Source organism: Rattus rattus, chromosome 1 (assembly GCF_011064425.1).
Source record: "Rattus rattus isolate New Zealand chromosome 1, Rrattus_CSIRO_v1, whole genome shotgun sequence".
NCBI classification, from domain to species: domain Eukaryota; kingdom Metazoa; phylum Chordata; class Mammalia; order Rodentia; family Muridae; genus Rattus; species Rattus rattus.
In genome coordinates this window covers 87,978,018-88,005,718 of record NC_046154.1, presented here as the reverse complement: position 1 = coordinate 88,005,718, position 27,701 = coordinate 87,978,018, and the positions used below count along the sequence as shown (strand labels likewise).

Sequence of the window (27,701 nt, the reverse complement as noted above, 5' to 3'; positions counted from 1 at the left end):
CTTGCTTATTGCTGGCCCATAGGATGGCTTGGTGAAGCTGCCCCAAACTCTCATCAGTACAAGGTTTAATATGAAATGGGAGCAAGTGAGGGGCTGTCCACCCTGGCAAGCATCTAATTGAGTGAGCAGTGTAAGCTGATAGGTGGGTGCTCTGAAGCAAGACTGTATAAAATTACAAATGGTCTGAAAGTACATCTGAAACAATCATGCTAATCTTTGATTAACTGTTGCTAGGAAGTAGCTATAGAGTAACTCTGGCAAAGAACAAGCCATGGTGTCCTTCCTGGTACATGAGTGTAGCTTGGGTTAAGCTTCTGGTCAAGTTCTCAGGCTTTGTTTTTTCATTTAAGATGGAGGCTGGTCCCTAGCTGGAGTAGGTTTGGGTTCTCACTAGTTCATATTTTGTCTCCTTTACTAGTGTTTCTCTAATCTCTGTGATTGCTCGAGAACAGGACTAAACTATCAGGCAGTTAATTTATCTCCCTTCTCTTCTTTTATATCTTTTGTATATTTAATAATATAAATTCTGTACTTCAAGTCAGGCTTCTCTTATAGACTGCTATGTCCTACTGATTTCCTGACATCTCCATGAGGAAATCTATTAGACATGACCAGATGATGGTTATTGAAGCAGGATGATGCGAACCTAGGGATTCATTATACTATTGCTTAGTTTTATAAGTGACTAAAATTTCCCAGAAAAGGTTTATTAGTTAAAACAAGATCAAATGTGTTTTTTTGCTCCATTCTTCTTGCCTAGTCTTCTTAACATCATACCACCAATGGCGTATCCATCTCCCGAACAGCTCACTTCAAAATAAGAGCCAAATATACCTCCATGATTCCTCTTCATCATAAGTAAATTTGGTGTGTGTGTGTGTGTGTGTGTGTGTGTGTGTGTGTGTGTTTGCATTTGTGTGCATTGACATGTGTGTACGTGTGTAAGTATACATGTGGAGGTGTAAAGTTGGTGTTGTGAACCATCATCTTCTATGGCTCTTCTACCTTATTCATTGAGGTAGAGAGGTTCTCAGTCAAACCTAGATCTCATAACTGTTACTAGTCTCTCTGTGCAGCTTGCTCTGTGCTATCCTGACTTCGCCTTCTGAGGCTCCGGGGATCAGAATGCCAGGTCCTCTTTCTGGTGTGGAAATGCTTTCACCACTGATCCATCTGTCCAGCTGCATTCTTACTACTACTAATTGATTCCGTCTTCTTGGTCTTGATTTTCCTCATGACATACGCCAAAGATCTTTGTTCTTGCTGTACCCTTTATTTGGAAACTAGTTCCTAGACACGTGAATGGCTCACTGCCTCCCTTGCTAAAATGTGGTACCAATGTCATCCTATCAAGGAATTGGTTTGTGTCCAAACTATAAAAGTAGATTTCCCTGTCTAGCTCACTCCAGTCCCTTTACTTAACCTTCTTTCCTATTAGGTTTTATTCACTTGGCAGAGTATTCACTTGGTTATTGATTGTCTTTCTCCCCATAGACTTAACTATTTTTTCAAGTACAAAGGATTGAGTTAACTTCATTGTGACAAAAAGAGAAGAAAAAAGGAGACAGCGGAGGATTATACAAATTAGACAAGGGGCACATTAAATCTCAACATTTAAGAAAAGGCCATTTTCCAATGGTCCATTAATCACATCATAATTTTAAAACTATACATTGATTAAACTTATACATATTTAAGTCACATTTTAATTCACCCTTGGCTTTAACTATCTAACTGAGAAAATTTTACTGAAAGAGAAGGCAATGCCTATTAAACTCATGTGGTTATGAAGGCATGCCAGGGCATGTTCTTGAAGAAAGAGTTTTACATGTTACATTTCAAGGTTTCCAAAGCAAACATGCCATATTATAGGTATTCAAAACCCATTTTTGATTGGATGAAGTTACAGCAATATTTGATATAGGCTAACCTCCCTCTTTCCTTCCCTCCCTCATTCCCACTCTCTCTCCCTCTGCTCCCTGCCCCTCCCAGCCAGTTTGTGTTTGTGTGTGTGTGTGTGTGTGTGTGTGTGTGTGTGTGTGGTGTGTCTATGTTATTCTTACTAACATTGTTACAGTAAAAGTCTAACCAGGATTAGATTCCTTATCTCGGGTACCTCACAATTCTTTTCAATGTCCATATTTTCTTCACATCAAACCAAGGCTGAGAAAGCTGAAATTATCCTAGTGAGAATCCAAAGAAATTCAGTCTCTTGCTTCTACAATCTATGTGCCTCTGCCTTCTGGAAGCCCTGTTCTCACTGCATCATGGTGTTCACCAATGGGGTCATATACCGCTGTGTAGGATGGTGTACCGGTTGCTTTTGCATGTCAACTTGACACAGGCTGGAGTTCTCACAGAGAAAGGAACCTCCCTTGAAGAAATGCCTCCATGAGATCCAGCTGTAAGGCATTTTCTCAATTAGTGATCAAGGGGGCAGGTGAGGGTTTAGCCCATTGACATTCCTGGTGACATTCCTGGGCTGGTAGACTTGGGTTCTGTAAGAAAGCAAGCTGAGAAATCCAGGGGAAGCAAGCCAGAAAGTAACATCCCTCCATGAGCTCTGCATCAGCTCCCGCTTCCTGACCTGCTTGAGTTTCAGTCCTGAATTCCTTTGGTGATGAATAGCATTGTGGAAGTGTAAACTGAATAAACCCTTTCCTCCCCAACTTGCTTCTTGGTCATGATGTATGTGTAGGAATAGAAACCTTGACTAAAACAGAGGGTGTGTTACTGTAATTAAGTTCATTGCCTATAGAAAGACCTTCAAGAGCTGCCATTACATGGAAAACACTGGGAAACCAATGTGCCTGCTACGCTTTTTGTAAAAGTTGTGAAAGGGGAGAAATAATTATTCTTTTTGCTTATATTTACACATGAAACTCCAGAAAGATATACAAATAACTAACAGAATTGGGAAGCAGATGGTTGCCTGGTTGCCTGCAAAGGACCTGAACATAATCAAGCAAGTCAACATTCCAGCATTAAGTGGAAAGGCATGCCTCTAAAGCCACGCTGAGGAACCATTGTCAGTTGATGTCTTCTAGGAGAGAGTCAGTCTTCTCTAAGGGTGTGATTCCTGGTAGATCAACCACACTCCAATGGGTGGTTCCACTCTTAGGAGTACATAGGCAGCACAGATTTGACTCAGTGGGTTATAAAAAGAAACAATAGAGGAACCTGGTGTATTTCAGGTACATAATGTGGTAGTGGATAAGAGAGAAGTCAGAGCTGAATGTGATCAAAACCCAGTGTATGATATTCTTAAAGAATTAATAAAAATATAAACAAGTAAACAAATTGAGAAGCAGAGTGGAAGACCTGCACAGATTCAGATATAATTTTGTTAAACATTAAAGGGCTACATACAATGCAATTCTTACAATGAGGAATAGGCTGGGGAAGCACACTGTTAAGTAGAAAAAGAGGCCCCCGTATTCCTTTTATATTTCAGACTAGCTATTTCCAGATTAGGGGGTCCCTGGGTTAATATGTTCTTGGTGTACATTTTAGAAATGTCTGTGATTTTTTTGTCTTCTCCTTTAAGAAGTAAATCTTTAAAAATGTTTCTGGCTAGCTTTATAACTTAAGAGGTTGTATTTCTCAAGGATGTTAGAACAATCTCTTTAAAATATGATCATCAAGAATGCAAGTGCCCCATTGCCCAGGCGCAGTGGGAAGGTGAAAGCTTAACTTCCATGGGTGCCAATTAGCAAACACAGATGGTCTAATCACAGAGAATACATTTTCAAAGATGAGAATAACTCTCTGGGATATGCTGTGCATGTCTCACTCAATCTTCTCTTGTCTTTCAGAACTTTCTCATTTGCTGCACATCAGTGTTTAAAAGCCCTTCTACCCTTTGTCTCAGCAGAATTTCATTAGACCTTGCCATAGTTTTAAATAAATTCGTCTTTGTCTACTTAATATTGTCTAAGGCAATGTTGACAGTTGAGTAGTAGATGGAAACATGGTATTTGGTAAAAACCAAGAAAATCTGAATAAAGTGTAGAATAGCCATAAGAAATCAATATTAGTTCATTAACAGAAATAATTATACTATACAAATATATCAGGGGAAACTGGGCTCAGGAGGTATGAGAGTTCTTCATATTTTGACTTATCTATTAATGCAACTATTTAAATAAATATGACTTTTTTTAAAAACAACATTATCTGAAGCTGTAAGAATTGGCATTTAGTGCAATAAGTGAGACACAGAAAGAAAACTGCATGTTCTTACACATGATCTTAAAATCAAACCCATGGAGGAAAACACAGTGGTACAAGGAGCAGGGAATGTAAGGAGTTGGTCACAGGGCACAAAATATCAATTACTACACATGGTGACCAAAGTGAACTTTATATTTTTTTAAATTAGTTTAAGAAGGATCTTTTGTGTGTCTGGGGTGTGCACATGTAAGCCTGGGTGAGGACATGTATGGGGAGAAGAGAGGGTGACATAGGTTCTTCTTTTATTGTTCTTCCCCTTACTGCTTTGAGAAAGGTGTCTCACTGAAACACCGTTTCAACTAGACTGGCTGGTGAGCAACTTCTTACATCGCCTTGTCTCTGGTTTTCCAGGGCCAGGCATTAGAAATTCTTTTTGCCCAGCTTTCTGTAAGGGCATTGGGGCTCTTTGCTAGCTGAGTCATTTCCTGAGCCCTACCAAGGCTCTTGTAAGTGTTCTCAATACAGGTAAGAAAATAAATGTGTGGTGATGGATCTGTTATGTACATTGGTTTTATCATTCCTTGTGTGTGTGTTTGTGTGTATGTGTATGTGTGTTTGTGAGTGTGTGTTTGTGAGTGTGTGTGTATCTCTATCTATCTCTATCATATCTATATCTATCTATCTATCTATATCTATATCTATATCTATATCTATATCTATATCTATATATATCTATATATATCTGTCATTAGACCTCATTGAGTCTAGATTCTTTTTCATCTTTGACCTGACATTAGTAAGTGTACTTGTATCACTTTTTCAATGGTGGCAGAAATTATTCTATATGTAAACACATCTAAATATCACATCAATTGTGACCCTTCAATGTTTAATTGTGTTCAACAAAATGCTATCTCATGCTACTAATAGGGAGAATGGTCACCTTATTATAACTGTACTAGATGAGTATGGAGTAATGATGGGGGGAAATATTAAGGGACATAGACTTGGAAGAGACATGGAATGGACATTTTTTTAACTACAGCTTTAGATTCTAAGTTTTGTTCAACTTGAATCCCTAAAATATAGAACATAATACAGATGTGACAAATATTTATGGGTTGTATTACAAAGCTGAAGGAAAATTTAATGCAATTTTGCTTAATTTACTGGCTGTGTTCCCACTGCTTTGCAAACAGAGATGTAGAGAGGCCTCTGGGCTTGTAGTTCCCCATGGTTGAGTATGTAAAAAGTACTAAGATAGTTATGGAATTAGTAGAGACTTACAAGGATATTGGCTGTTGAAGTTTTTTCTGAATTATGATAAGGCAGCAAGAACCAATTCCCTCATCAAGTTCCTTTCCTCCTACTCTAGAAAACATCTAAGCATAGCTCGAGAAGCTCCAAAGTCACACAGACCTCTCGAGAGAACAGAAGAGTGACTGGCTGATTCAGCCACAAGTGAGCAGCTGAAGTCACCAGCCCTGGGCAATTCCAAAGCCTACAGCTCTGGCTTTTGCCTTGTGCCTGCTAATTAACTGCCCACATTGACTCCACTGAGAACCTCATCTGACATAAAAATGAATGTTCATTTTGGACTCCTCAAAGCCACCTTTGAGGAGTTCCACAAGATTATCATTAATAGTAATTATTCATACATAAAACCCCAGCCACTGCCCTTGAAGGTTTCTGCATTAATTTTCATCCAATGCACTGTGATGATATCTTTCACTGGAATTGTTACTAAGTGCATTTCTATTCAGAGTGTCTCCCTGAAATGGAAATATTTCCCTAAAAATTAATTTTCCAAATATGCATGTGTAGGCTTATTAATGTGAGCTTAGAATAGACTTTTTCATCTCTCTTGAAGAAGTATAAAGAAAGTAATACCAATAATTCACATCTCATGTAATTTCAAATCTGACAGAATGCACACTACAGCACAACATTCCTGAGTAAGCTGGACCTCACAGGTCCTTGAATTCATGTTAAGAAAATATTGCTAATATATTCACATCTTTAGAGAGCACTTTAATTTTCTTTTTCTTTTCTGATAACCACTTTATAATTCTTCGATAAGGTAAGTACTGTTATGTCCTCTGATATAATGGTAAGCAAATCAAGGCTCAGGCATGGTGTTAGATCACATAGAGCCTTATAACTAGTAAAAGCACCCTCATAACAGTATTTTTTATTTGATTGACTATCCTCTGTCTAGCATACAATAGCATCTTCCTGCCACCACCATCACCATCATCGTGATCATGACCATCACAATCATCATCATGATCCCCAAATGTTGTGGTTTGTCCTGGAGTTATCTGTATTTTGATGCTAATTCCACTGCCCCAAGGACAGTCATGTACTCAGGACTCAGGTGACTTCACAAGAACCTTCTCTCCATTCAGGTGAGAGACAGGTACAGGATAGAAGGAGGTCTGTCATTGGATGAGATGGAAGGATGAAGAGAAGTTTGGAGGAAGAGGAGGAGGCTGGAACAAAGAGGGGAAAGAGACAGGAGGGACAGGGAGCAAAGATGTGGCAGGAGAATGTGGTTGGGTGACATTAAGATTCCAGGATGTACCTTTACAGGTTGTTACAAATGTTTTTAAGGGATGGATGTGTATTGAGCTTTGCATGTTTAGGTGGGTAATTATATCTTATCAACTGGGCCAAAGGTTATTGTATTGTGTGTTCTTTCATGTGTAAATTGAGTGTGGGGTGGCTGGTCTGGGTCACCTCAGAGTTGGGATGTGTGTTTCTGGCATGGAAACCTGTCTTGGGAGCTAGATAGGTAGAGAGATTGCTGCCAGGCTCAGAGAGAGGCCTTTGGCAGTGTGATACGGGATGGAGCAGAGCGGGTGAGACACTTTGCTGACTGAGAATTAAGATATCCAGCAGATATCTTAAGGCACTGTGGTGCTGAACCTAGCGAGGTAAAAGACAACCATAATTCTTTTATTTTTTATATTTTTACAACACCCACCACCATTCTTCTCCTCCTTAATGGAGATAGGTCCAGGGCCTTGTTCATGCTTAGCACACACTGTACCTTTGAGCATTGTCTCCAACCCTGTTTCATCTCTCATTTTAACTTACTTGCCTGGTGTTCTTATCTGTAGGTCTCTTGTTCTGTTACATACCCGGAGCATTTTTCTACCCAGCTAAACAATACTGCACCTTCCAGACCTTGCTCAACATCTCTTATCTGGATGTCTTCCCTTCTGTTTTCTCTCACAATCACGGTGGAGTCTGATGGGGTTGCAGAATGATTCTTTAGTCTCCAGACATTCTTCCATCATGACCCACAGCACAATGCAGAGTGAGCATGGGCAGTGAGTGATCTATGTGAGAGCAAAACCTTTAATTATCAGCTTCCTCCTGTCATTCCAAGTGCTTAATGGGGCCCACTTTGTAACAGGTATTCAAGACAAATTTAACAAGTGGGAATAAACGGAAAAGTGCAGTTGGAACCTCGTAGCCCAAGCGATGCTTTGTATCATCCCATTCCATCTCACAATTAATAAAACAATAACAAATTACTACGGAAGCATGATGTCTTTTAAGAGTAAGAACCAATGTTGCCATAGCTCAAAGCAAATCATATAAAAAATTTCAGTGAAGTGGACACCATTAACTAAAGATGTATACTGCTTGGCCAGGGGGTGGGCTGGCTCATACCTTTGAAGTGTTTATTTATAAAAGAGATGGCTAAGCACATTAGTGCATTAGCAATGTAAACAAGATCATAGGGGGGAAGGCAGAAGATACTTAGGAGAACAAACTGCCTGGAGTCACTTTGGAAGCACCCATTATGAACAAACAATCACTGTGCTAATTACTATTGCTCTGCTAATTACAATTACTGTGCTAATTACAATCTATCCTTATCTGTTCTGTAGGTTCCCTATGGACTTTTACTTCTGAGTGCTTAGACCAGACTGAGTTACTGCCTTCATTCGAGTGTAATGAAATTGTACTTCTTCAAAAATTGTCTCTGCTTCAGATGTCTCAATGATTCAGAGAGGCATGGCCCTCCTAGAAAAAGTACAGAGTCAGGGATTTTGAAGCCAGAGCATCTAAAACAAACTAAAGGAGGGGAAGGGAACTGTATGATGATGTGAAATAGACCTTGTTGGTTTTGTTGCTATAGTACCTTTTATGGACTGGAGATGCGGTTTTAGGTTAGATGGAGAACAACTGCAATGTAGTGAGTACAGCTTGGTGTTCTCATAAAATGCCCATGTTTGGTATTGTGAGAGATGCATGCATTAAGAAGAAAACTTGAAATTAAATTAAATTAGATCTCTTTCTTCTCTCACTGTGTATGGGGAAAGATTAGAGGGGCTTTTTTTTTTTGCAATTCCCTGCCTCTTCTCCTCCTCTTCCTCACACACACACACACACACACACACACACACACACACAAACACAAATACAAACACCCATACACACACACACACACACACACAAAGAGCTATCTGTACCAGCTTTTAATTTTATATTTTCCCCAATTAAATTTACAGTGGTGTTTGCAGTATGAAATCTTGTCTCAGTAGTTAAAAAGACAAAGTTTTTACTTTAGCCAGAGCTGATTCTAGACAGGTTTCTCTCTACTTTTCCAGAATTCGAATTCTGTCTCTGCCCTGAAGCAGGGTCCAACCCAACTCTTCACTGTTGAGTTGTTTTCTGTTTCATCCAATAATGGCTGAGATTACAGCAGGAGCATGTAAAGGAGGTGAAAATCTAAGCCTCATCCATGCCTCTTCTACACAGAGGCAGGAGATTCCTTCATGTAAGTGCCTCCCTCATCAGAGCTCATCTCTGTGTATCTCTGTACCCATCAGTGAGCAAGGTAGATGGATACCAGACAAAATGTATTGTATTATGCTCAGGGGGGCTACCAGGTAAAAGGAGAGGGCTATCTGGTCTGTGGCTGAAAACTGAAACACAGTGTCTGTACTTGGTCATTGGGGAGAGGGTTATGGAAAGGAAGCTTCTACTGTACTCCATTGCTTTCTGGTGTCATGGGCCTTGAAATGTGCTGCCCAACTGCCAACAGGCAAATGGAAGGGCAAGAATCCCTTTTCAAGCACCATCTAGGCAGTGATGCTCTCCACTCAGAAGGAAAGTGTGGTCCAACATCTTGCTACTCAAAGTGGAGTCACAGGTTCAGGAGCTCATTAGATATTCTGGTTTTCAGGCCCCATCTATAACCCACTCAAGGGAGGAGTTTTGGACATGTCCTTTTGGTAACTAATATGCAAATAAGGTTTCAAAGCACTGCTATAATCTGTGTGTGTTAGAATTTAAGGGATAAAATGGAAAAAATCTCTACTACTAGAAATGGTTTCAGGTATAAATTGGATATATATTATTATTATTGATCTCAGAGATGCATACGTTTGAGACTATGTATGCACGTATACACATCTGAAGACTATAGACTGGTTAAGTGTGTGGGTCAAAGTCCTGGCTCCATGTATAGGCTGTGTAGCTTTTGATAGTATGCCATGTATGGCCTCCCTCAGCTTGTCTACTCAAGTCAGGAAGTGTGAGAGAGACCTGAGGTGAGCAGCTCAGTGCTGTAGGACTTGCTCAGTCTTCAGAGGGCCCCGAGACCCAAGGACCAAAAATGTAGGAAAAGGAAACAAGCATAATGGTCACGTTACTCCTTCTACATGTCCTGGGAGAAATATCTACCTACACTGCTCACAGACAGACAGGGAAAGTAACAGAAAAGCATGTTTTTACATTATCAATTATGAGCAAGGGAATTTTAAGTGGATCTGAGGCTGTGATACATCGTTAATAGTGAAAAGGACTTAGGATGTGAACAAGACTGAGGTGCAGCCTAGCCAGCCTCACTGTATCATGGGCCTCCGTTCTTGGTGCCCTATGCCTTTGTTAGACTCATCATCTAATATTTTCAATATCATCCATGCTGGAGAATATATATATTCTGAGTCCCACATTCATAATGACATGTATTTCATTGCAGGACTTTCACACAAAAGGGTCACTGAAGGCAAAACACATTTGAGAGATTTATTTTTCCCAAGCAAGGCTGTCTTCAGTACTCCAGGCAGAAGTGCTGAACTTCTATTCTTTCCAACTAACTCGATGGCAGGCTCAGAGGTCCACTTCCCACAGCTACACACAATATAAATGGCAGAGCTTTTGTTTCTGCCTTGACAATGTCACTTAAAGATTTACTAGTGTGAGGGAGACGGGAGGGGAGGGAAAAAATTCACTAATGTGTTTGCATTCATTAATGTGTGTTCACTCATTAAACTATGTGTTCATTAATATGTATGTGTGTATTCCTTAAATATGTGTGTTCAGTAGGTGATAGTTGACAGGATGACCTTAGCCCCAGCAAACTTATCTCCAAACTAACTGAATCATATATATTCAATATTTGTAAATATATATTTGTATACACATGTATATTTGTATACATATAAATATGTATATGGCATATACATATACACCATGCACATATATGTTGTATATGGCTTTTAAAACAGAAAAAATATATAAAGAAAGAAAGTCTACTTTTTTTCCCTCTGAAACCAAATTCCTTTACTATTGGAAGAAGTTGTGAGAATCAAGTTCCCTTCCATAACTAGATATATTGATAATGGGAATACTTTTGCTGTGATAATTGAATGACAGTTGTACCCATTTTGTAGCCCAAGTATTACAGGAAGGCTGGCAATCCATAGCTAAAGAGGAATTGTAGGCAAATGTCACCTCTATTAGAGGATTTTTTATGAACTGAATATTATTTCTCGATGCTGGATGCCCCCATGTCTGCCATTCCTACAACATGGTTCACAGAAGTACATAACAATGATTGTTCTGTCAGACCAGATTCCTAAATACCAGAACGACTAGGGTCCCTGCCATTCTAAGAGAAATGTAATATAATCAACACAGGAATGCTTTCATACCCAATACCAGGGTTTTTAAATTGTCTACACAGCACAAATTAGCGGATGTTGACATATGTTTATGTCTTTGTGTGAATATGAATTGATGGCTACTTCCTAATAGGTACTGGAAAGAAGAAAACCATATATTTTGCTGCATAGCACAAGACATAAAAGCTACACACATGCTTAAAGAGAAAAAATAGAGGAAAGAGGGTAAAGAAAAATAAAGATCCAGAAATAGAATATATAATTAACTATCTCACGGGAAAGAGTGATTTGAAAAAAAAAAAGTCAGTTTAGAGCAACTTTGGAGGCCTCTTCATCTGACCTGACTCAGCCTCTGCATTGGGGAGCAAATTAGCCTCACCCATGAGGACCAGCTTTCCTCACATTCCTAAAGAGAGCCCTCTGTCTCACTAAGGTGGGTGGTGGGGTGGAGAATTCGGAAATCCCACCTCTCACCCCTGCACTTTCCATTTACTATAAGATATGCACACATGATAGAGAGACCAGCTTGGAAACTAGCTGCCTTTCTAGTAAATTTCTCAAGCACTCATGCTCTTTTACAGGTAATTATTGAAGGCCTGGGACTCAGCGTCTGTCACCATCAGCGCTGCCTTATTTTTGAAGATAAGGCTTTTGCACCATCTACCATTGTAATTTGCTCAGTCCTGTTCTTAAGCGACGTCTCCTCTGCCATTTCTGAGACTCGGGGCTCAATAATAGCTCCTGACTGATGTTTATCTAAATCTCCACAAGCTATGACCCAACTTGACCTTTCTCCCTTATTGGAATGAAATAGGATGGCTAGAAGAGGTGTGGAGTAAAAACAACAAACAAATAAAAAGCCATCAAATGCCATCGGCCTTATGAGTTTATCTCGCTCCTGCAGGTCTGCTGATTCCCACACTGATCAAGAGCTAAGGAAGGAGGAATCCGATAGTGTCTCTGCCTGGTCATTAAAACCAATACGGCACCAAAAGGGATTAGAAGGAAAGCCTGACCACTGGCTGGGCTTAAGGGCAATTCTGATGTGAGATCATCAGCTCCTCACATTTTTCACAGCACTTGACATTTTAACCGAACGCTTTTATGCCCATTCCTGTCCATTTGGACTTGATTCTTAATCTCTCCCAGAAGACGCTGTCTCTTCAAGCAAGCCTCCCACACACTCTTGGAAGAAACCACGTTTCAACTTCTACATGACTACAATGTCCTTCTTTCTCTGTCATTTCCTTCCTCCTTCTTTTTTTTTCAACCTTTTGAGCCTTTAAACTATCACCACTCCCTCACTATTTTTATCTACTTCCTCACTTCTTCAGCCCTGTGCAGAGTTGTCACCTTTCTTTAATGACTCTTGGCTTGGTATTATCACCAGTTTTGTTTCTCTTTCCACGACTCTACTTTGTCTGACCACTTTTCTCCACAGGTTTCCCTGCCTCTGCTTGTATATGTTATCGTTCAGAGACTTTCTACATATAGCAGCTTTAAAGACACAGCCACCTATTACTGACCTTTGCCTCAAATATCTTTAAAAGTGAATCTGGCATTCTCCCTTGACCCCTAGCTTCTGACTGTGCACTGAGAGTGTGGTGTTGGAGTGCATGGCTGTGCCCATCACATGATAATGCAGGATATGAGGAAGTATCATACTGTGGCTTTTGTTTATTTGTTTTTCTTTTAGAACTTGAGATAAAGTGGGCTGTGGCCTGAGACCTAGGAATCTAAATTTCAGTCCCAGAAAAGTTTCAACTCATGATAAGCAATAGCATGCACACTTCTCTTTATGTGCAAAAAATAAATAAATAAATGAAAGGTTAGGCTTCAATTAGTCTGCCTTTATGTGCTCATCTTATTCAGAACTAACTTTAAAGCATTTTGTAAAGCAATCCAGGTTGTTCATTTAGAGATTTATTTCAAGCATGGAAACCTTTGAAACTTTACAAACTTTTCATCGGCAGGTGACACGTCATAGAGAGAGGAACAGTGGGATGGGAGAGAGCAAAGCAAAGCTGTACTGACACATGGACATGATACAGACAGCACAGATTGGATACCTCAGGCCAGGCAGTTGTCAGGAACGGAAGCATATGGCAAGACGGCTGGTAGAAGTGCCTGCTGGCTACTCTAGGCTGGACCAGAATGTACTTAAAGAAGATGAAGGAGGAGGAGGAGGAGGAGGAGGAGGAGGAGGAGGAGGAGGAGGAGGAGGAGGAGGAGGAGGAGGAGGAAAGGAAAGACAACTGCCTTTTACAGTGAGAAACTTGATGGCCTTTGGATTAGGGCAGACACAGAAGCCCTGCCTCTTCTCCCTTCAGGATTTAGCAGCTTTGTATCTATTCGGGTGTTCTCTTTGAGTTATGGTGGTCCTCTTAGACAGTAGAATATAAATTAGTACATTTGCTCATTTATCGTGGGTCAGACACTCAGTACTTTCCATGAGAAATCAACCAGTATCAAACATGCAAGGTGCTTATGGCCATAAATAGAATCGGATAAAATGCCCTACTAACAAATGAGGAAGAAAAGTTACGCTTGTCATTCGACTGAGCCATGCAGACAAGTATACCTGGGGTCCATTCCATAACATTCTTCCTGTGTATGTATATATCTGGGACTTTGTAGATACTTTCTTGGATAGGAAAATTCCCCTGTAGCTTTCTCCAGAGACACACTATTCTCTACTACCCCTTTTAACTCTGTCCTCATGCCTTGTGCTCAAACATGCTCTTTCTTCCTTCTTCTAATTCCTCTCAAATGCTTTATGTGACTGTTCTTTGGAAAACATGAGCCTTCCTTAGAATGCTGCCTTGCGAATTAAATTTTGCTTGTATTCGTCAATTGTGCATGTCATCTTTCTTGCTTATAAATTTCTTACTCAAAGGGAAGGGGTAATTTATTTGCCCCCTCCTTTTACAAGTAGCAATATTCTATCCATCATGACATGACACTTTCGTAAACTTAAAATTATAGAAAGCTAGTTTTGTACAATCTCAGTTTTAAGCAATAGTTCATCTAGACATTTCTTCAATTTCTTTCACAGACTTTCCAATGAAGTTGCGTTGAGTTTGGCTTGAGCAGCTGAGCAATAAAAAGAGCGGAGAGTTGGAAGATCAGGCTGGTAAAACTTAACCTGTGTCTGCCAATCACCTCTTTTCAGTCTTGAATTCTCTCTCTTCTCTTTTCTTTCAACTGTTCACTGGACTTCACAATTTTCTCTTCAAATCCCATTTCTACCTGATATAATTTCTATCATCTTTAGTCGAAGCCTCCAACAAACTCATCATAGAGCTTCCCCAATGGATACCTGATTGACACCCCTATTTCCACACTTTTCCATATAACCTGCTTTCCACACACCCTCCAGTGAGGCTAAGAAATGCAATTTACTCACTGCATAGCACCCTCCCTGTGTGACCTAAGAGTTTTCTCATGCTTGTTAACAAACAGACTCGGTCTGGCCCAGCCTTGGGCTGAGTCTCAGATTCAGTTCCTTTCATTATTCCTATACTGTCCTCCCCAACATCACTCTCTCAGTCCCTGATACAAGCAACTTTGTTCCTGTTGTAGAATAATTATCTTCCACTAAAACCATTTCCAGCGCTGACTTCTGCTTATCTTTCAAGTATTAGGTAAGTGACGTTTCATATCAACTATAGACTCTAAGCCTTATTATAGCTATCTAACCCAACAGAGGCACATTTAAAATTGCTCAGTCCATAATAGATTCCACTGTTAATTGTTTTTCTTGAAACTCTGCGTTTAAACTTTAGTAAGTGTATAACATCCCTTTGTCATATATGTCTAAGTATCAAGATGTATGGTGTCATGATGTCTCACTTTTACATCATACCCTTAGTAAGCAGCATAGCACATGTGGTGGTTTGAATAGGAATGGCCTCCATAGGCGCATGGATTTGAATGCTTGGTCACTATTACGAGGTATCGCCTTGTTGAAGTAGGTGTGGCCTTGTTGGAGTAGCTTGGCCTTGTTGGAGGAATGGTATCGGTATTGCTGCAGGTGACTGGACAGGGTTTGAAATACTCTGCCCCCCCTAGTGTTTCTCCCTCCTCTCTCTTCCTGCTGTCTGCAGTGGGTATGAGTTTGACATAGGCTATTTTTTGTAGAAGATGACCACATTAACTTCCCACTCCAATGCTTGATAATATCGGTAAATAATGGGTAAGTTGAATATGTTCCAGGTTCTTACAGTCTTTGTATTGTTAGTGAGGACTCTGTTTTGAAATGGTAACCTACTCCTTTTTTCATGAATCATTGTTTACAGTTATGGGGCTTTTTGTTGTTAAAAAATCTACTTGTACACAGGGATCTAGTCTTCTCACTGCACCCCCAAAGTGATCTTTATGAAAGTTTAAATAAATTCCATCCAGTGCATCTTTACTGAATGGCCTTGGCTACTTCAATTGACCAAGGAAGTCCTTCACATCAATTCCACATGCTGATTTTTTTTTTTTTGTTGGTAAAAATCTCACCAAATTAAGTCATTGTTCTGTTCTTTCTAATCGAGTAAATGTGTCTTTTAATTAGCCATATACTACTGTATAACTGACGGGGCAAATGTCTTTATGATGTTACTAGGGTAATAACACAACTTCAAAGCAGCTGTATTGAGACTTGAGAAACGTGTATGAATGTGTAGACAGACAAATGGAGAGGGAGAAGGTGGATAGTGAGGGAGATAGGTGTTTTAGAAGCATTGGGAAAATGTTAATGAAGAATGTTTCTAGGTGATAAGATTTTTTATTTTCTAATTCATTAAATGTCTCTATTTTTGAAATTTCAGGATAGCATTTATAAGATACTTGGCTTTCAGTAGGCTGAAAGATTAATTAACTTCTGAAAAAATTCATTAGGTGTACTATCAGAATGATTTAACAGAAATTAAAATATGTGTATAGCTGTAGAAGAATAGAAAGCTGGAAAAAATAACAATTACATTTTATGTCAATGGAAAAGATGTCTGACAGGAAACCCTTTGATGACTTCTAACTCTCTGCGGAGAGTATTTGGCAGCATAACAGGTTTCGGGTCCAGTCTGCTCATACTTTCCTCCCCCGCCCAGAGTCTATACCAGTGACTGTAAATGTGCAAGCATCTGTCCCATACCTGAATGTCATTTGGAAGACTTGGCCTTGGTTTACATGTTGTGTCCGGTTGTTGTAACCATGTAGCATCTCTCCAAAGAGGGTATCATTGAATTTGGAGTCAGATTTGAGGCACTTGGGGCCATCACAGACATCCGAGAGCATTAGACAGGATTTCCCATCAGGAGCCAGCTTGTACTCCTCCACACAGCTGCATGACAAAACAGTTGAGAGTTAATTCTCCATGCTAGGGGAGCCCCTGAAGGTGACCTAAAACCAGGCTTTCCTTTGCCTAAAAATAGGTCATAGTTTAAGCATGGAGACGGCTAATTTGGTTGAAATATAACTAGGGCACAGGTGTCTAGAGAGAATCATGTTAATCCTGAAAATTGATAAATTCAAGGAAAGTCATTTGTGACATTTTCAAGAAGTCAAGGGGGACACCAGTATTCACATCCACATGTATAGTTCACTTTAGAACAGTTTTTCACAAACACACTGTTTTAAAAGCACAGCAGACCAATTCACAAGGAATTATCAACGAGTTTCTTGAGGAACTCCAGGGAATAAGAAACTGGGAATAAGAAATATTTCCCAGTCTATCTGTGAACCAAGGTTGAATACTGTAGGAAAAATTAAAGTTGATATTGCCCTTGTAATAAAGGTAACCCATCAGGATCATGTCCAGTTCACATAGTTGCAGAAATGACTTCTGCTCAATTATCACTGTGAGTCGTCTTCCCTGGTCGATCTTTCAATGCCTAACAGCCAGATGAGCCCTTGACATGCCTTGGAAGCAGAGATGTGCTCCTTTGTGGACCAAACAGGCATCTGAATGGAGATTGGAAATAAGACTTCCAATTTAGAGATGTTTTCAGTAGAACAGGGATCTTTTAGGGAATGACTGGACACCGAGGTAGAGGAGAGGTAGGGGAAGAGGCACAGGAATCTGCACCTGATAAGTAACACAACAAGTCGCACTATATGGAGTATATTTCCTTTCATAGTTCTTGTGTGCATGTGGACACACAGTACCTGTGCATCAATTAACAATCAGGCAAGAGAATAAGTGGCATAATTGAAGACACCCAAACAAATCTGTTATTTGCTGCCTAGAGCCTGTGAACCTGAGAAGGGAACTTAACTTCTGTATACCATGAGCCTCTAAATCCAGTGATGACATAACCCACAGGCAACAGGGTCCCTCATGTCTGTTGCCATGGCAATTGCCACACATTCCCGGCATCCACCTGCCCTTACATGTTATCGGTTACCTCACAACTGAAATAAAAGGCAGAGACCCTTGACCTTTTTTTCCCCCTCTTTGTCTCCCTTTTGTCCTCACCCTCCAACCACCACCAATAAACCTCTCCCATGGAACTGTGCTGGCCTGGTGTGATCTGTTCTGTCCAATAACACAGCATATTGACTACAAAAACGAAGCTTCAATGAACCTATCAAGTTCATTGGAGTAAGTAGCAGTCATGGGGGTATTTCTATGTATTAAACTTGACCCATTCATGTATTCATTTCAACACAATGAGTAAAATCACCTTCCCCATTGACTATATTATCAATAAAATGATTCAAAGATGACTCATATTACTGTGAGGAACAAAGGTGGCATTGAAGTTCAGGTCTGTTTAGGAACCAAGCATCTTTTGCAATCCCAGTATTTTCCAAATCTAGTATTTTCTATTTCTACTAAAGCCTGATTAGAAGCATCATGCAGCATTTGTTACCTCATTTGACTTTCCTCTGGAAAACAGTGGAGATCCCTTAAATTTGAGTGTAAAATGACTGAGGAACTCACTGGACAAGTTAGTGTCTGTAGTTTGGATGGAAAATGTCACCGTGTTGCTGGGACTTGTAGCTGATGGATACTAGAGACATGGAGCCCAACTGAAGGTCAAAGATAGACAAGTTGCATTGAAAACTTGACCCAAGATCACTCCAGTGAAGAACCATGACATCCCCATGAATAAAGCAAGCTGACACTCTGTTTTTCCCCTTCGTCATCAAGAGTACTGTGTGAAACTTTGGTTACCTTTTTAAAGGTTGTAATTTCTCATCCACAGGCTGCAGAGAGGCCGTGTCAAAGGCTCTTGCTGAAGTATATGCCACACCAAACATCATTTCCACATCTCTTAGGTACAAATAAATCCTTCCTCAGTGCAACTTCAGCACAGGTGAACGGAATGGACTCATGAATGCAGAGTATTTAGGGAGCAAATTGCTCCCTAAAGTCTAATCACACCCATTATCCCAGAAGGCTTCCAGTCAATAGGAGGAGGTGGTTTATTTAGTAGTCCGAGTAGGCTTTATTCTCCATATCTTTCTTTACCCAGTCATATATAAACTGCTTGTGCAACTTTGATTAAGTATATGCTTATTGTAAATGTGTAAAGAGAATCAGAGTGTGTAAAGAAAATGTGAAACTTTTCTTCTTATGCCATACTTCGAGTCTACTGTCATCACTCTTATCTGCTGTATATTCTACTAAATGTTTCCAACTCATTTCAGTACACATTTACATATGAGTATCATATACAATATACAGAGATATGCAAATACAAGCATACAGTTAATTATATACATAAAAATCATGACACAATTTTATAAGATATGCATTTGTATCTAATGTTGTTAGAGATTGTTTTTCAAGCCAGTGACTTATGGATCCGTCTTTAAAATGGCTATTTGGCAGTGCACAGTACAAATGTACCATAATGCTTTTAACTAATTTTTATTGATGGGCACTTTGGCTGTTTGTAGCTCTTTGTTATTGCAAATACTGCCAGAATGAAGGTCTTAGTAGATATATCACTGTGCACATGCGTGTATTCTGTAAGACAGATCCTCAGAAGAGGGATTGCTGGGTCAATGGTTTATGAATTTTAAAATTTTGATAGATATACTAACGGCCATCTGTAGATGCTATACCAGTTTACAGTCCCATCATTGATAAATGAGGGACTTTATTTTTCTACATCATTGATGCTCATTATTGTCACTCTGGGATGGGAAAAATAACTCATTCCTCTTTGGATTTAGATTTCATCAATGCTGTAGCCCTTTCTATTTCTGTGGATGATGTTTGTACTGTGACCATTTTCCTGTTATTATATTCGTCCCCTTTTCATTGATTTGTACATGCTGTGTACAAATCTGGATGATTACTCTTACTGTCCATCTATTTTCAAACATTCTTCTACCCCGGGCTTGTATTTTAGTCTTGATTTGGATACCATAGAAGCTCTGTGAACTGAGACTTCTGCAATGTTTTAAAAAAATGCAGGAAAATGCAAGTGTCTTTTTGTATAGTAATCTAGTATTTTTAACATTTAATCTTTAGCTACTTCATAGCTGTGAGTTATTTTGTGTTTGGCAGGAGTGATTATTTCATTTTATTTTTATTTATTTATTTTTTGAGAATTCCTAAGATATATATGACGTGTTGGTTTCTAATCTACTCCACAGGGATTACTTGTTTGAAATCAATGACTTTAAAAAGGTCTAAACAATGATGAAAGGGGTCAATCTATTCACCAAATGACATGAAGTATTATTTTTATCAAATACCAAATATAAATGTACAGTAGGCATGCACAGTTGAGTTTATTTTCTATTTAATATCTACAAATTACTAAAATAGGTAGTTATAAGCCTTTTGACATAGGTGCTTGGAATAGATCTGTAGTTTTCTGCAGAAGCAGCTGTTAACCACTGAGTCACCTTTGTAGCTGCTGACAGGAGAGTTCTGTCCTGTTGATTGCTTATACTGTGATACTGTGACAGAGGTAACATCTAACACCCACTACACTCTTTTCTCCTCCTGGACATGCTAGTGTGTGTGTGTGTGTGTGTGTGTGTGTGTGTGTGTGTGTGTGTGTGTGCATGCGCACTATTTGGAGCCCATATGTTAACGATAGAGTAAGATGGATGAGGCCTGCCAAATAAGACATTCTACGTTTATATACCCTTCTGGATTGATGGATGGTTAATCTGTTAAACCAACAAAACTCATCTCATTCTTACTATTGTAGCAACATCATGGTTTAAAATCTTCTAATTTAGAAACCAAGTTTCATGTCTATTCATCAAGTCTTTTTTTTAAAAAATACTTTCAGATTGATCTTATCATAAGTTGTTTCGGGGGAGAATATTAATAGAATTCATGGGAGTCACCATACTTTCAAGGTTTTGATAATATAATTTACATATTTTGGATCCAGGTCAACAGAGTATCAATCTTGATTCTACTACTCAGGAGCTGTGAAACCTTGGATGAACTGCCTATATAATGTAGTCCTTGACTTATAGAGCCACTGTACAGAGTTAAAAGTTAAAATGCATATTATCACAACTTCTCCATTTCAGGAGTGTTCTAGTTAGGTTTTCTATTGCCATAATAAAACACCATAACCAAAAGAACTTTGGGAAGAAATGGAGTATTTAAACTTACAATTCAGATCATACTACATCACTGAGGGAAGTCAAAGCATAAACTCAAGGCAGGAACTTAGTGACAGAAACCAAAGCAAGGGCCATTGAGTCATGTGCTTATTGACTTGCTCCCCATGCCTGGCTCACTTTATTTTCTTATCCTCCACAGGACCACTTTCCCAGAGACAGCACCATCTACAGTGAAACACTCCCTTCCATATCAAACATCAACCAACAAAATGCCCCATGGCTTTGGTCACAGGCCATTGGAGGCAGTTTCTTCACTGATATATCCTCTCCCAGATGATTCCTTTTTTACCTTTTTTTTATTTTTGTTAAGTTGACAAAACCAATCATACATACCAAGGAATGTGATCACCTTTTACTGACATTTTCTCTTATATTTTCTCTTCAGTTATCTGTGCTTTGAGAAAAGTTATTGCTAATTATTTTGTGACTTGATTTTGGTTCAATCAAACCATCTAGTTGTAATATGTTCACCAGAATTTCTTAGGGATGTGATCATATATTTGACTGTTGGAGTTAGAGCGAAAGGAGAAAAATTCTCCTTTTTATTTCTTCAAGTTATTCGTGTTTAGCTCTCTTATTTCTACATTTTCTGCCTGTTTGTGTTTTCTGTGTATTCACGACTCTAACTTGGAATTTTTGTTTCCTAAGACTCCATGTGTGTTGCTATAATATCTTACATAGTATTGTCATTAAATACTTTTATTTGTTGTGTGTCCACAGTTTTGTCCTGTTTGGTTGTTCTCTTCTAATGCACTTACTTCTCCCTCCCTCCCTCCCTTAACCAAACTTTCTGAATATTAGTTACTGTGTCTTTTCCCTGACCTATTTAATTTACTTCTGCCTTTATTTGGATCAATTCCTTTCTGTTGCTTTCTTTATTTTGTTTTATGATATTTTTTTCAAAACCCTCAACTCAGATGCTTCATTTGTTTACTTTCAGTCTTTGTATCTTCTTAGTAAATTCCATGGAGCTCCTGACTATAGCTTTGCCCCTGTGCCACAAGTTTGATACAGGGTCCTCTTTGCTTCTAAGGAGGTGGTCATTTCATCTTGAGTTGTTTTTCATACCCAGTTGATACTTAAAAAGTTTTTATTTTGTCTCTCTCAAACACATTATGTGTGTGTGAAGGTTTGTGCATGTGTGTGTATGGGGGTGGTTGTTAAACTCAGGTGTTGATCTGCACCTTCTATTATGCTTCTTGGCCATTGTATATACTAGGCTAGCTGGCCCTTAAATTTCTGGGATTCTCTTTCCAACTGTAAGGCCAGAAGGATTACAGATAGGCAATAGTGTATAAGTCTTTATGTGGGTTCAGATCCTCCACTGAGACATTGCCTCATCACAGAAGACAGGATGGCTTTGCTTTGTTGTTTTTCTTAATTTAACAAATAGACCTCTTCCCTTTTCATTGTTAATCCATAACAGTATAGGATCTCAGTCTGAGAAGGTGGCATACACAATCTACTTCAATAAATTCATTTTGATTTCATACTAGCTTAGTTAAGGAAGACATAAGGTATCAAGTTCAGATTTTGGAGCTAATTAATCCTGAGTTCAAATAAAGGCTATGATGTCACCTACCAAATGACCTTGATCACGTCTATTAACTTTCCTAGGTTCTGTGTCATAATCTATTAAATGAGGATAATTACAACCCTCATCAAAGGGCTGATGTGAGAATTAGAGATAACTTTGACTATAAAACAGCACTTTTCATGTACTAGCAAACCAGCTTACCACACATTACACTTGTGAGGATTGTCAGTTTTACTTTCCTGGGAGTGTAAATACTAGCTAGCCTCTACCTTCTCTCTAGATCAAGGTTTCTTAAAGTTGCAATTGATTCTTCCTTTTCTTTTTCTAGGAACTTCTTATGTGCCATTCATTATGAGTGAATGATATGCACAATTTTTATTCATATGTGTAAGTAATATGCATGATATATTAGCAAAATAATTGAACTGCACATATAAACAAATGTATATGCAAAGCGCAGTCCTATATCCATTACTGTACAGATGCACAAACATTTTATAGACTACCTGATTTGGTACTTAAAACCTATAATGGGTAGAATAATGGCTCAGAAAATGCCATATCCTGTTCCTTAAACCTGTTGCTATGATTTGGATACAATTTCTCAAAGGCTCATGTGTTAAATATGTGGTCTTGCAGTCAGTAGTTCTATTAGGGGTTTTATGGAACTCCTGAGAGGTAGGGGCAGTAGGAAGAAAGTTAGATATCTGGAGAGTGAATGCTTTGGGGTAAGACATTGAGACCCTGTTCCATGTTTCTTTCTTTTGCTTCTGGACTATTGTGAAGTAAGCAGCCATCCTTCTGCAACTCACTCTGTTTAAGATCATGTGCTATACTGTGTGTGACATAGCCAAAGCAACTGGGTCAATCATTCATAGAAGAAACCTCTAAGACTATGAGTCCTAATAAGCCACACTGTAATGAAATAAGCTCTTATGAAATAGTGATCCAAAAACTAATGGGTGCTACAGTTCCCCAATATCTGGGAAATACCGGAGAAAGACTACTGTAAAGTCTCCAGAATATAACCTTCTTTTCATGTGCAGAAACTTTGGAATTTCTGATAGTTGGAGCTATAGAGTGATAAGTTTGTATTGTTTATAGACACTGATTTTGTGGGGATTCATTACAAAGCCAACAGCAGAGTTTCACCCTCAGAGAGAGGTACTGCTTTGTGCCTGTTTTCAAATGAGAAAACCAAGTATGAGAGACAAGAGGGGGCAACTGAAAAATGGTGTTAAAAGTAGACCCAGGGTGTCAATCAAGTTCTGTTTGATTGTATGTAAATGTGAGTATGCATGTGCACAATTTTAATATCATAATTGAAGATTCCAGGGGCTTTTCTTTTGCTTGGGGGCAGAAAAGAGTTATGGTTCAGCAAGAAAGGATGGAGGGAGGGAGAGAGAGAGAGAAAGAGATAAAGAGAGACAGAGACAGACAGAGGCAATATAGAACATCCTAGGATCAGCTCTGTAAGACCCCAATACACACAGGACAAAAAGCAGATTCACAAAGGCAATGAACCTCTGAGATTTGACATGTGAACAATTCTTTTCCCAAGGCACTTTAATACACAGAAAGATGTATATGAGGTCTGTGTATCTGATGCTTTCTTTTTAAATTTTATTTTTGTATAATGTCATATAATTATATGGCTTCTTTAGAACATTCTGTTGTTAGGGAGGTTTTTCCTTACAGAAATTCAAAAGAGTGTAGGCTCACAGGAAAACAGCCAAAATCTGCATGAAATTATATATTTATACATATGCCAAATGCAAAATAGAAAATAGGTACAGGCAGAGTGGGCATTTTCGTTTAAAGTGATGGGCGGGCTACGTTCAACATGCTCATCACATTGGAAGGAATATACAGCTGAGTTGGAATTTGTCAAGAGCCCCATAAAATCTACTCTGTGTCTGGTCAAAAGCATGTCTGTTCATTTAACCTTCATAGAAATACAGCTAGATGGCCATTTTCATTCTTATACTGCCATTGAAAATCTGAGGCTTGGGTTATCTGACTTCTCTGACCAAGGTCACATGACTCCTTGGAAACACTAGGATCTGGACACTGATCATCTTAGTCCAAATCCAACTTTCTTTTCATGTTAGCACAAATTGCTCTCTCTAATCATCTTTAAAAAAATAAAAAAAAAACGAACAAACAAGAAAAAAACATAAAACAAAAAGAAGACCAAAAGCCAGGAAACTATATAAAAAATAAAAAGGCAAATTCTTAAAATACATACCTTAAAATTTTATTTTGTGTTTTCTTGATTGCTTATTCCATCATTCCTTGGTGGTTTATGGGACTAATAAAATTATTTATTGAAATACTTAAACTAGACACTGTTTCTTAAAGTAAAGAAGGGAGATGCAATCCTTACAGAAAGATTGGAAATAAAGTTAAAGCTAAATAAGAAGAAAATGCACATCAGAGAGATGGACAAATACGGGGATGAACTAAGCTTCTGATGGCCACAGTAATATGGGAACTGGGGCCGATCAGCTGTTTCAGCCAGGCCTGTAGCCACAAACAGCAACTGTCTTGTTTCCCCTGATCCCTGTTACAGGGGTCTTTCCTATTGAGAGTCTCAGGAATTCCCCAATGTCAACAAAATGAGGATCTGTAAATCTTTCTCCATACACTCTAGATCTGGGGTTTTACTTAAACAAAAAGGGGAAGTTTCTAGAAAAAAATTGGAAGTAATGTACTCAAATCTATTTGGGAAAAGAGGAAAGGAAACAAAGAAACAAGGGGGGGGGAAGAGGAGAGAGTGGAAGGGAAAGTGAATAGAAAAACTGAGAGAGAAAAAATACTTAGGGAGAGAGAGAAAGAGGGAAAAAGTAATGACAGGGTTTAATAGGTACTCCAGGCTAATTAAATAGTAGATTTTATCTACTCTCAAAACTTGTAAGAAACAATAGCAGTTCACACCAGGGAAGAAAAATGGGTGGTGGCAGGGATTATTGTTTAAATGGTGTCAAAACCATTGGTTAAACATACTAATTTTAAAAACATAAAACTGTGGAAATATGTGTATTTTAAAATAAAAATATGTTTCTCTGCACAGAGTTCATCAGAGCCTTGACCATCAGCAGATACCCTGGGAGCCTGAAGGACAGACTTTTCCTCTATGGGCCTCACCACTCAACTATTTCTTGTTTTATAAGTCTAACCATTTTTCAGAACCAGCATTCACCAAAGCCTATAAGAAAGCATCTTGCAAAACACATGGAGGGGCTTTATGTCTTTCTTTGCATTTGCTGATAATTTGAAAGTGTTTAATGAACAGCACACTGGTTGATAATGAGCGTTTGATAAGAATATGATATGCAGGTATTCAGATAGAGCTCAGAAGTCTAACTTAATGAGATCCTAGATTCTATCCTAAAACTTCCTCCAGCAGGCAGACATCCAGAGTTAACTCAGTGTTGTGAGTTTTTGGTGCTTTGATCATGCTTGACCCATAAGTGGCACACATGCTTCTGTTTTATTTTGTTAAGAACACATTTGTGTAGATTTTCGTGCTTTCTTCCAATTGTTTAACCTCAATTAAGAGAGTATCAGTGATTATTAAGTTGAGATACAAAACAGATGCTTTCCAAGGGACACTGACCTATTCTAAATTTACAATGTGTTTGTAATTGTATGAGTAATAGTTATATCATGTTAGGTGAATTTATGACTTGGTTATTGTTTCATTCAGACATGACATATGAATTTTGTCAAAGTTGATAATGGGTAGATTGTGATGGCTATTCCGTTGTCAACTTGTCTACATCTGTAAATGGAGGGCACACTGTGATCCAGATCTTGAGACTGAAAGACAAAGGCTTTTGATTTGGATCTTGACATTAGGATGATACATGGTTTTAATCCAGATTTTGGGGGACAGTGACCATGAAAAGCTGAGGCTCAGCCAAGGTAATCCATGTCTTTTATTCCAGGAGACTGGGGCAAAGAGATCTCCAAGTTCAAGGCCAGTCTCAGACAGAGCAAATTCCAAATCCAGGCTTGGTGGTACACACCTTCAATCCAGGCCATACCTTCTGCTCGAGGCCTACAGAAGGATATTTGGAAAAGGAAAGGTTTGTTCTTTGCCTGATTGTACTTACTTGCCATCACATTTGTTGTAACCCATTTTTCAAGTTTCCGGCTTATAGAGAAGACAAGATGAAACACCTAGTATTATGGGACTGAGCTTAAACTACTTAAACTCTTGGATTTCCCACTCATAGCTGCCCACTGTTGGGTTAGTTAGACAATAGACTATAAGTGATTATAATAAATTCCTTTAATATATACAGACATTTCATAAGTTCTGTGACTCTAAAGAACACTGGCTAATGCAGAATTGAATAAGAAATGTCCCTTATGGGCTCATGTGTTTGAACACTTGGCCTCCAGCTAGAGGCACTGTTTGGGAAGACTCTGCCACTTTTAAGAGGTGGAGCTTTACTGGAGGAAGTATTTGGGCACATATTTCAGATCTTATAGCCTGCCTGTTCATCATCTGCTTCTTGTCTCTGGATACAATGTGACGAGCTACCTCCATCTCCTGTTACTAAGACTTCTTACTAAGTTAAACATAGAGCCAAAATAAACACTTCCTCTCCGAACTTGCTTCTTGTCTTGTGTGTTTTTCAAAGTACTGAGAAAAGTGTCTAATGCAATGATAATTAGTAGAGGCTATATCCTTCAACTAAGGAGCAAAGGAAGACAACTCTGATTCTTGTCCATTGGGCAGAAAGTACAAGACAATTGCTTGTGTGAATACCCATGTTTTCCTATTCTTGAAATAAAATTCAGTATCTACACTCTTTAACTCAGTATTGTTTAAATCCAGAGCAGTGTTTGCTTAGGGAATGAAAACCAGGAGTTGCCTGTTATCTGCAGACAATACTCACATGCATTTATCTCCTCTTCCTCCCAGATCTATTTATTTTAAATGTCTGAGTGTTTTGTCTGCTTGAATTACTGTAAAAATAAATACACAAAAACATGTGTGGGTCGAACTCCACTGCCTCTGTGTGGGATATGAGTCTCCACCCCAGTGCACTGGTTCCTATCGATAAACCTCATGTGATTACAGCAAGGATGGTCTTGTGTGAGTTCTTGGGGGATTGTGTCATCCTGAGACTTGAGTGAGGGTCTCCCCCATGGGGATCTTTCATTTGGGGGCTCGTCCGGGATCAGCGACCACCCTTGTTTCAGAAGACCCACTTGGAGGTGAGATAGCATCTGTGTCTTTGTCTGTGTCTGTGTTTTGTGCCGGCTAAACTCTGGGTCTGTATTTGCTATTCTGGGTCTGTATCTGCTCGTGAGTTCTGGAGTTCTGGTTTTGCAGTTGCTCCCATCTTGGGCTGAGAGGGAGGCTTGTGTCTCAGGAGAGACTTGAGTGTGAGCGGTAGATGTGCCAGGGGCTCACCGATTGTGTTGCCCTGAGAGATGTCCCGGGAGGTCTGGGA

The 27,701-nt window shown here is 39.0% G+C and overlaps 1 protein-coding gene across 1 annotated transcript in view; it reads right to left on the bottom strand.

The window, feature by feature from the left end:
• Astn2 (astrotactin 2) overlaps positions 1 to 27,701 on the bottom strand; it is an 803,377-nt gene that overhangs the window by 311,417 nt on the left and 464,259 nt on the right. Inside the window, exon 12 of the mRNA XM_032902906.1 lies at positions 16,240 to 16,428. Coding sequence (XP_032758797.1) covers positions 16,240 to 16,428 — 189 coding nt within the window. The remainder of the gene's footprint in view (positions 1 to 16,239; positions 16,429 to 27,701) is intronic.